Source organism: Fulmarus glacialis, unplaced genomic scaffold, assembly GCF_000690835.1.
Source record: "Fulmarus glacialis isolate BGI_N327 unplaced genomic scaffold, ASM69083v1 scaffold8619, whole genome shotgun sequence".
Lineage (NCBI taxonomy): Eukaryota > Metazoa > Chordata > Aves > Procellariiformes > Procellariidae > Fulmarus > Fulmarus glacialis.
In genome coordinates, this window is record NW_009231358.1 from 11327 (window position 1) to 22642 (window position 11316).

At 38.0% G+C, this 11316-nt stretch overlaps 1 protein-coding gene across 1 annotated transcript; it reads right to left on the minus strand.

Moving 5' to 3' along the window:
• Positions 1-357: 357 nt before the first annotated feature.
• Positions 358-11045, minus strand: TRMU (tRNA 5-methylaminomethyl-2-thiouridylate methyltransferase; the record flags this gene model as incomplete). The annotated part of the gene is made up of 10 exons (XM_009584539.1): positions 358-566; positions 1767-1849; positions 2081-2225; positions 3274-3374; positions 4183-4249; positions 4799-4852; positions 5823-5995; positions 7845-7967; positions 8525-8631; positions 10880-11045. Coding segments are annotated over 10 exons (1166 nt in total), but the record flags the coding sequence as incomplete, so codon positions are not given.
• Between the last annotated feature and the right edge of the window lie 271 nt (positions 11046-11316).

Sequence of the window (11316 nt, forward strand, 5' to 3'; positions counted from 1 at the left end):
TTCCAGAGTTCAAAGCACAAATATACATTTACTAAATGTAAACATACAACATATGTACTTTACCTAGGGACAGGTATCTTCAAGTAAGAAAAAAAAAAGTATTTCACTTGCGCATAAAAGATAGATTTATGATTTCAGACATGATTTTTATATTCAAATTCTTGTATGTATAACTACTATTACAGAACAACTTTAAGACATCCCTTGATACGTATTAACAAATATCACCATCTCGTCCAGTAAAATTGTACCAAACTGGCTATAGTTTTAAACCTGTTCAGTGCTAACAGTCAAGAGCTGGGACTCGATGGTCAACTGACCTTTAGAACATACAGATCAACAAAAAATATGTTTATTATTGTTTTTATTATTCTCAGGCAGCAAATTCTCCAAAGTCCTTCAATAAACAAACCCATGTGTTACGTTGCTGGTTCTATCTTGTCAATCTCTTCCTTCTTTGGACTCTCCCCTCGGTTTTTGCCCTGTTGCATAGTATACACCGATGGGCCCATCCTTAGGATCTTGCCACTGCCCAAGCACTCGTCACCCTTGTAGAACACGGCAAACTAGGAGAAAAACACAGGGAGAGTCTTTTCAGCAGCTGCAAACGGCATGGCTGGGCAAGACCTGCTGGACAGGAGTGTATTCAACAGTCTTAAAAAAAAAAAAAAAAAGAATAAAAAAACCACAAAGGATTTGTTGGCTCACATGAGTTGAAACATAAACATGTTGGTGGAAATTCCATCATGAACTTCTACAAGATTATCTCAAAACTCTTCAGTTACTGAGATGGAATGGATTGTGCTAGAAAGCTTCCTTTCCCAAAGGGGACGACATACATAACATCATCTGCATCTTCACTGGACCCTCCCCAGACAACTGTGCCCAGGCTACAGTGGCACTTCTCAAAATAGGAAGGGGACCAAGGATTGCTGGAGCAGACCATCTGGAAGGAAGCGACTGGGGCTCCCTGACGTGCTCAGCGGGTTCTTGCAGGAGAGGAGGAGCACAGACCTCCTCGCCTTGTCTCATTACCTTGCAGTAAAGAGCCCAGTTACAGGCTCAGCAGCTCCTGGCAGTCAGGGGCTTCTCATGCCTACCATCAGCTCTGGCTGGAGTCTTCTCAGCTCAGCTCACTTCTCTTAAGTGCATCCCTCTCTCCATTACAAATAGTTCTCAGCCAATTTCCCTCCTGATGTGTCCCACGGGCCCCCAAGTTTTGGGGAAAGAGAGGGAGGGTAGAACGTATGCTGGGAGAGGGCATGCAGAAAATGTTTGAGAACCACTAGTTTACAATGTGATGGAGTACCTTTATGCTAGCAATGTTAAAAGGCATCACTACACAGTATCTTTTCTCAGTACTGTTCCGGGACAATGAAATTTACTCGACTCAGATCCTCACTAAACAAATTTGAACACTAAAACAGTATTAAGCAGCAAATTACCAAACTAATGCCTTTTAAAATCTATTTCTTGAAGACAACAACAGATTCCATTTCTGCGTATACAATTGATTACCAGAGATGTTTTCATGTATTTCTAAAACTTGTAAGCCAGTTTCTCAGTCTATATGGATAACAACAGACCATTTAAAACCAGAAACAATCTCCTCCAAAACAGTTGATGAATAGTCAAAATAAAGCTAACTGCTCTCACGTGCAAAAAAATTAACTATTTTGCTCCAGCTAATAAAAACACTACTCTCCTTTATTAGCCAGATAAGCCAAAACACAAAAAAGGAAAGAAAATAACTTCTAATAACTTACCTGCCCAGGCGTGATAGCTCTTGCTGGCTTCACTAGCGTCACCCACACACTTCCATCTTGGTTTAGAGTCAGCACACAAGGCACTAGGGAGAAAATGGCCAAACACCTGCCAGTTAATCCTTACGTTCACATTAAAAAAGAAAAACCTTCATCACTAGGTTAAACAGATGTAAGTCAAAATACTACTACACCAAATTGTTTTATAAAGACACTACAGAAACAGAGAGGCAAGCCAAAACATTTCAACTATTTCTGCAAAATACTACCAGTTTCACAAACTGAGTAAAGCAAAAAACAAAACAAGATTTGATTACCCAGCGCCATCTGGTGCCGAAACCTGAAATGACATTCCATCATTTTCTCTCTAACGAGTTCTGCAGGAGGTTCCTCTGCTATCCAGTGCACTCGGTTTGTCCGCAATAGGTCTCTGTACAGAGCAGGGTGATCTGTTGATGGTGCCTTAAAATACGACATTTAATGCTGATGTTTTTGCCAGAGAACGTATAACTTGTAAAGCAAAGCATGAAATATAGAAGAAGCATCAAGCCATATCAAAGTGAAGGCAAAATGAGTAAGAAAGCAAGCATTTATTAGCACTTAATCAGCTTCCAGGTGGAAGCCTTTAATGAAAAAAATAGGCTACAACAAGCCTGAATTATTCGTCAGTCTTCTACATCTCAGAGTCATGTCACTTCTTGTATTCCTTTTCCTCCAAACATATTTCTGCCTTCTTCAGGATGAGTTCAGATATCTACTGTCCTCCTTACTCTACCTCAACAAGATGCTACCTCCCTCTTCTCCAATTTCTCAACTCAACACCTCCCCAACAAAGGCGCTGTACACACACAACCTTACTGTAGGGCATAAAAAAATTTCTTAGTGGTCCTGCCTGTTTCGTCTCAACTCTCATTTGATTACGATTTTTTCCCCCCAGGCACTTTAACAAGCAGCAGAACACCTCATTATAATCACATCAGCAATGCATGAACAGCAAGAAACATTAACAACGCCAGCAAGCTGCAGAACTCCCACTCATCTCATATGATTAGTCATTAACACACCAATTATTTGCAGTATTATAAATATTCTGCCTCAGTTTTCAAAATGATAAAACCGTATTACTGGCTACTACTTCTTTTACTAGAAAAAGAAAGTAGCAATACATAGTAAACCAAGATAATACACATTTTGTATACTGTGTCATAGTAACTACAATAAAAAACTCACGTTTTAGAGTAGAAAATGAGAGCTCAATAGATTGGCTGATTCCTTTCAGTATTTGCCCTTTGTTTGGAAAAGTTCTATGCCAAAATCAAAAACAATTTTCTACTCAAGAAAAGCCAGTTTGGACAAGATGTTTTGAATCTGCTGATGCTGCATTAGTTGGTTCTTGTTTCTCCCAAGAGGAAAGCCGAGAATTCTGCCCAGGTTAGAATCACATTCCATACAGCAGGAGTCACAAAATGCTTGCATTAGTCATTTGCAATACCAGTGTTAATTAACTCACCACAAAAACATCTCCAGTGCTGACATCTTTGTCTACAATGAACCAAGCATCCTTCAGGCCTGCTAGTCTAGCCCTCTGACCTATTGTGTAGAGGAACCAACCTAAAGAAATATGAAAATGTAATGCTGCTAGCAACTTTTAATCTTTTACTTTCAGAAAAATACGTTAAAATCATTTCCCCAAAACTTTACCACTAAACAAAGAATAACAAACCAAGTTGTCTTAGAGAAGTGTGCCAATTACAAACTAAAATAACATCCACTTGAAAGTTTTCATCTGTACCTGAAGCACGTGATTTCAAACTAATCCGTTTCAATTGTGGTATTCTTAGGGTTTATAAAAGACAAAGATTTCTTTATTTCAGCTTCAATTTGTGGTTTTGCTACCACTCAGTCTTACCAGTTTCCCTTACTTTTATGTACTAGTAGAACATCCTACTTCCATAATTACTTGGCAGCTAGAACTGAGGAGAGCAACGGAAGGACACACAGAAGGAAAGGAAAAGGTAAGCTGCACATATTTGGTGATGTCCTACTGTGCATCACTGAGGTGCATGGTGTATTTTTTCTGCAAAGTTTAAGTACTAAAGAATCCAGAACTGAAGCACAGTCATTCTGAAAGAATTAAATGAACAATGATCTCTCGGTATTAAATTAACAACCACTTAGTATCAACAGTGACCCTAATAATTATGATTTACTGTCTTGCAACATGGAACAAATAATCAAGAGTCAGTTGTAGTTCAAGGCTCTACTATTGTATAAAGCAAGTTTTCCATGATTATTACAGTTATCAAACTGAGAAAAACCTGTGGACTGGTTTGGAAATTCACAAAATTTGTCCCTCCAAATATAAGCAGTATTGTTCCATTTATCTAAAAGCAGTAATTAAGGTGGGTTAGCCAATTACCTTTGTGTGTTCCCATCACCTTCTTATCTTCAATGGAAACAAAGTTACCTGGTTGAGGTTCTAAATACTACCAAATAGGAAGAGATTGTTTAAGTCACAAGATGGGCCAAAAAAACCCTCACAGTATATTTCAGGTTCTGTCACTACATTCTCTTGAAGTTGGAAAATAACTTTTCAAGAAGCAAACTCTACCCAAGCAGCTTACTGCCTCTTCCCTGACGCTGCTTTAGATAAGAGAAAAGTAGGAAGGGCAGTCCCTATCAGCAGTAATTCTGGGCTTCACTTCCCCCATCCTACTTATGCCAAGGGACAGCAGGATTCAGCCATCTGCCCCTCTCACACCCCAACCACTTGTCAGAGCCTGGCAGGCACAAGAGTGCACGTTCACGCGCTCCTTTTGCTACAGAAAGTGACTGTTTGCTGGTGGGGGGGCAAGATACTTCCTACAGACTGTTGGCATTAGCTTCTGGGTAGCCTTGGGACTGCAAAGGGAGATGGGACATTGCTACTTAGTGTGGGCCACAAACGTCGGAGGTTCTTCTGTAGACAGTATTACAAATTACTACTGAAAACCAGAACAGAACATAAAGATTGTCGTAGATTTAATGTTGCTAACCTCAAGAAGGAAATTTTCAAAGTTTCTTTCACCAATGAAACAGACTCCCATACTCTGAAAAGGAAACGTGGTATTGAATCCATAAAAGCAGAGATAAATATTTGAAATAATGTCTATTATTAATCTGTCCAAGATGGATTTTTTTTCTCCCTCTATGTACCCCAAACTATGCTAGGCACCTCATAAAATAAACAAAACCACAACATCTGCTCCAACAGAGGTAAACTAATTCTACACAGTATCAGTGAGAGCCGTAAGCACAGAAAAGAGAAATAATAGGAAACAGAATACATGTTCAATAAATAAATACCTTAACCTTGGTGACTATATTGCATGTATATTAAAAACAGAAGTCTCTTTCAGATTAAAGTACAAAAGTAACAAAAATTATACAATAATGGTATAATCTCTTGCGAAAAACTTTCAAAAACAAATAGGCTTTCCTTTTCCTTTCAGTTACTGCCTACATTCTTCAAACACCCATTTCCAATGGATGAGTATAAACATCAAAAACGATCAAGACAGCATCAGCAATACAATTGCTGCCTGCATTACATTTTTTTAGGACCAAGCCATGAAGTGTTAGTTCTCAGAGAAACAGAACTTTTTTTTTGAAAGAGTAACTGGGAAAAACAGTATGATCCAATTTCTGTAATGACACGTTGAAAAACAATTATAGTGAGGAAGCCTTTAAAAGCTATGGAAAATAAAGACCAAAGGCTTCTCACCTGCTGTGATAGAGAATGCTTTCCTTAAGGCTCACAAGCATCCTAACACATTCACCTTCACCGTAGTTGTTCTGAGATACAATGGCAGAAAAATTATTTGCAAGCTAAAATACACAACTAACCACAAGCTCATAAAGTATTTTTAAGCAAGTAGACAGCTATAAAACTGCTTCCCAACCTATTCTATTATGGTGCTCGGAAACAGACGAGTTGTCACAGATTAAAGTTCAAAAAGTTCAGGAAAGTCTATTTTAGAGAGAGAAATACAAATCGAAAGAGTTTAAGTGTTACCATGCCTCTTTTTTCTTTAGTACATGATGAAGGCCATGTTCCGCTGCTATCTTCTTTACAAAACTTTTTGTTAAATCTCCTAAAGGGAAAATGGTTTTCCTCAAAGCATCCTGCGAGATCTGACTTAGAAAGAAGGTCTGGTCCTTAAAGAGGTCAGCCCCTTGAAGGAGTTTCACAGCTGCAAAGTGCAGAACACATAAAGCATTTCAGCATAACCCCCTTTAATAGTTCAACTTCCTTTAATATTTTGTTTGACAATCAACATTTTAGTTTTATTATTTCCAAATACATGTTAAAGACAGTATTTTTCAGGTTTTTCAAAATCTAATTGAAAGTGTTTGGGTATTTTCTCACTGCTAAAAAGATCTAGAAAGATTCTGATTTTGTACAACACAGAATCTTACAAAGTCTTACATTGCCTCATCTACTACAATACTGCGCATGCCATTGGCAAGAACATCAACAATAAGAAAAACGAAAACAACTTTCACATGAGAGAATGAAGATTCAAATCTCTCAGAGTATACTGTTCCTCAAAAAGACATTCAGTTTTGCCCTCAAATCACACTGCTATAAATCAATGATTTGAACTATCAGCAGAGTTATTCCCAATGCTCAGAGAGGAGAGTTTGACTTTTTTCTTTAAAATAGACGAAGTCTCCTGCTTGCCCAGATGAAATAAAATTGGTATAGTTTTTCAGCCACGTTCTGTCCACTCTCTTTAAGAGCTAATAGCTCTGCTGTTGTACAAACTCTACTTACGTGTTCCTTGACTCAGACGAACACTAACTACAGGCCAATAGTTCAGTCACAACTAGTAATACAAAATCTCAGTAACAGGACAGGAAGCCTGCTTAGAACATCACAAAATACTACAACTGTGAATCACAGTCTGTCACAAGTATAGACCGTTGGTTTCGCTGCGGCCATTTCAACTTTCCAGTAATAAAATTAAAACAAAGAAACTTCTTTAAGTCCAGAACAGACAAATGAGAGCGGGGAAGCTGTAACACAAAAACATCACCGTGGCAGCTTTGCATAGTGGTAGTTTGCAAATTTCTTTCGCTTTGAGTATAGCATGCTTCTCATTATAGATCAGAGCTTCATCTGCGTTACTGTACTGCATTATGGCCCCCTGCAGAGCTGTTTGGGAAATCTCTACATTGCCATCCAAGCTGGGATAGTGCCATGCAGAGACATACCCAAAACAGCATTCATCAAGCTTACTGATAACAAGAGAACCACTGTGTGCTGAGATCAACCTCTGATTACGTACAGCCACAGGCAGACTATTAAAGTGAAGAGCAAAACCTGCACTGCTGCTACCAGTACCTTTGCTGACCTGAGAATCATAGCCTTAAAAACGTCTGCACATGCTGCACTTGCACTTTCCAATTGCAGTGTAGGCAGAACTTTGACCTACCCGGAAAACCAGGCTTTGACAGAACAGAGAAATAAGGCAGAATAGTTGAATTACTGAATGAGAACCTGATTTTTTCCAGCAAAATAATATGCAGTCCAATTACTGTATAAAAGTATGTTATTAATTTTAATGTTTCAAAGCCTTAATTCTAAAATCCCACTTAAGCGTATCCCCATGATGACTACTATCTATACTATATACTGAATAGCCAAAGAATACATTCCCTAAAAAAGAAAATGTTATGTAAGTCATGGAAATACTTGATAAAGATTTCTTGAAATGATTTTCCAGGGTATAGAAGATAGCCTTGTCTCCTTAATCCACATTACAGCTCCTCCAGAATGTTGATTACTACCAAAATGCTTATTCTTACCTCTGCACCTGGATTAGAACTCATAAAATAGAAAATGTAATACTTGACTAGCAGGGTAATTTTCAGTAATGTAAATCCCCTGTTTTGTGCAATCAACCTTCTACATCGGCTGGGGTTTAAATGGTAATCATGTGTGTAAGGTAACAAACTTCCCTGATTCTGTGACACCAAATATACTTTAAATTTCTCTTTCATATCTAGGATGAAATATGAAATGAAGAAACCACTTACTATTTCTAACTTCAAAACGGTTTCTGAAAAGCCTTTGTGGTCTTTTGATATGTTTCTGTTGAAACACTTCCTCATCCTCTAGTGAGGTCCTAGCATAATGTCCAGTAGCAATTGCATCTGCTCCTATCAAGGAAAAAAACCAACAAAACACAAAGGCAATACTTGAAATTCACAGTTTAAAACAGGATTATAAACATCCAGTAAGAAAAGCAGAAAGCAATGAAGGAAGAAAACCTATAGAGAAGTCTTATACTGACAATAATCATATTCCTGCTATTTAAATTATGTAAACTATTCAACAGCACGTCAGCACTTGTGCTTTTGTACTCTAAGGACCACTTAAGAATGTAAAACTTAATGCTCAGGTCAACATATGTCCCTGAATTAAATCTGTTCCCACATACGAGCAACCTGATCTAGTGGAAGATGTCCCTGCCCACGGCAGGGGGGTTGGACTAGATGACCTTTAAAGGTCCTTTCCAACCTGAACCATTCCATGATTCTATATGTAAAAGTAAACTTAAAACCAAATACTTTGCAAATATTGAAATACTGCCACAGAGATATGTGAATTAGGCATGCATATGAACTCATGTTTTTCCCCACCTTTTCAAGAGTTTGTATCCTTTAAGCATTTCCACGGCACACACTCTGTACTGACACACTTGAAAATGCCTTACCAAGGTTATCCATAGCATAATGAAGAAAGTAGTTGAATTTGATGTGCTTGTTACACACGATATCAGGATTAGGAGTCCTTCCCAATTCATACTCTTTTAAGAGGTCACTGTAAAATAAAAATTCAAATGTATATCAACATTATTAACACTGCATAATACTATCCGAGAGGGAATGATTTGTTTAAACATGAGAACTTGAGACCCAGTCATACTATGCATTTTATGTAAGAAATAAAATACCCATTAGATTTTAACCTGCAAAAAACAGTGCTTGGAAGATTTTCTCCAAAGCGCACTGAGGACATGGTCAAATGACCACTCACAATCTTGTAACCACATCCTAATTAATTTTATTAAATTAATACTCCCTTGGGGGAGACATGGCTGACCACTGTGCACATCCTACTCATCTCTTACGAAATACTCAGTTTCAGAATTAAACGACCCTGTTTAATTTTTCAAAGCGACAGTACACTGTACACACACCAGGAGTTACGGTGTCTCAACTGAATGGACGATAACTTAATCTGCAATAATATCACCATAAGCAGTCATGGGGCTTAATTTTATAGAGATTTTTTCCTGTCTTTTTTTTTTTCCTTCAAGAAATTCAAGTAGTTTCTCAAAGTCATGTTGTAGTTTCACACTGTCACATAATTGAAGTGCTTAGCATTATTTGCTTCAAAACATTGAAATAATAACTAATGAAATTAAACCAGCATACAGTGATGCACTGAGATATCAAAAGGCCCGATCACTGCATTATTTTGCTTGTCCTCAGTAGTCACTGAAGCCAAGAGGAAGTGAGGGCATAGACTGGATTTAAAAGAACACCAGCAACCCCAGTATTTGGTTTTACTTTTCACCATCTTCCTTACCGTGTTACATGTTACATTCATAAATAGAAAATAAAGCAACGTATCTTATTTTGTCTAATTCCTTTTTAACAGTTCTGAATTCAACAATTTATACTAATAATTAAATGACCTGGGTCTACCGAGAGCTGCCTCCCTCTTGCTGGCTCAGCACTGTACTTAAGACAACACAGTACTCCTTTGTAAATACTGCAAGAGTACACTGGAAGCTTTACAAAAGACTCAGCATAAAGCCAGGCTCACATCAGTTCAGAACTTCAAGTAAAGTACAGAACCGGAGAAAAGGCAATGAAGGATGCCTACAGAATCTCTCTCTGACGTAAAGATCTGAAACGGATTTTGCACAAACCATGGCAAAGACAAGACCTGGAATAGTTCTCTTGATAAAAGGTGTTTTTTATTGAATAACCCTTTAAAGAGAGATCCAGAGGAGGAGTAAATTCAAGGTCAGTGATGACAGTAAAGAAAAAAGGACTCTGAAAAAACCGAAGACACTTGCAACAGATTGTTTGGGAACACTGTACTAAGAAAGGATGAGAAGCGAAAGAAAAGCTGATCTTCTATGATCTTTGATTCACTGCCATTTGCAGACACCCCACACCCCTCAAGACTTTTGATAACATTGATTCATTCTCTCACACCAGGAGAGAAAAAAGGAGTGAACTTTCCCAGAACAGGACTGTTTTCTTCTCTGACTGTACAAAAGTTTAGTGCTCAACTTCATGTCATTTCAACATGAAGTAGAAGTAGCACGACTAGGCTATTCCTCAGTTTCTTCTAAGACAAGGTAAAAACAGCACTACTTAAAGAGGGATGATGAAGATCAGGGAACAACTTTCATATACTTATGTGGAGCGCATAGAAGATAAATTATGTTGTTACACCAACACTTCCCTCCTTCTCCTGCCTCCTAAGAAAAACTCTCAGCTTTTCCTACGTAGAACTTTCTTCCCTTGAAGTGGAACAAATTCACAGAAAATCTGAACACCCTCTTTAGAGAACAGTTTCAAATTTGTTATAAGTTTAAAGAAGCAAGGCTAGTTCATGATCACTTTGTGGTAAACCGGATTCAGTATATATTAATGTAAAATGCACTGCATAAATTACACACGGGGACAATAATAGCACCCCATTAAATACTTTTTTCTCAAGTTGCAATAAGGTTGGGCCAGTATGTGGGAAGCAGAAGAAATGAGCCGCAACAAAGCAAGTGCTACGCGCTCATAATAACTAGGGATAAATTTCCTATTAATTTCAAAAATAACAAACATATTAAAACCAATATATAAATTCTGATCTTAAATATGAATGAGAGAAAAAATAATTCCTCCGATATTTAAAAGGCTTCAGTACTTTCTCTTAGCACCGATAACACTGCAATAAATTGCTGTTGCCCATTATCTGTCCGTCCTTACTTTTCACAATAATATGGTACTATACTAATATACTGAAAGACCATCTATTTTAAACATGTTTCTACCTGAATACTTCATTCCAGTATTCTTTCACGTAGGAAACCTGGTGAAAAGGAATATCAAGCTTCTGACAAACCCGGTAAGCATCTTCACAATCTCTGTCAATGGAGCAAGCTCCTTGTTCATCCAGAGGGTCCCAGTTCTTCATAAAGACGCCTGTCACCTGATAGCCTATGAAATGAAGGCAAGAATGACTTATAAAGTGAAATTCTTACAGCCTGGACCCAAAACCTGTGTTTTTTAAGACTTGCTTGAGTAACTGCCCCTTCAGAAGAAGCGCGTAGTCCTGTACGAAGCAAACATCCTGCTAAGCTTTACAGTACAGTTACCGCATGACTGGTGTTTTTTTCTTTTCCCTATGGCTAACAGCTAACACAAAAACAAGCTCTTCTGGCACCTTGCGCGCTGATATCTCGTAACTCCGAGTTTCTCCCATCCCCTC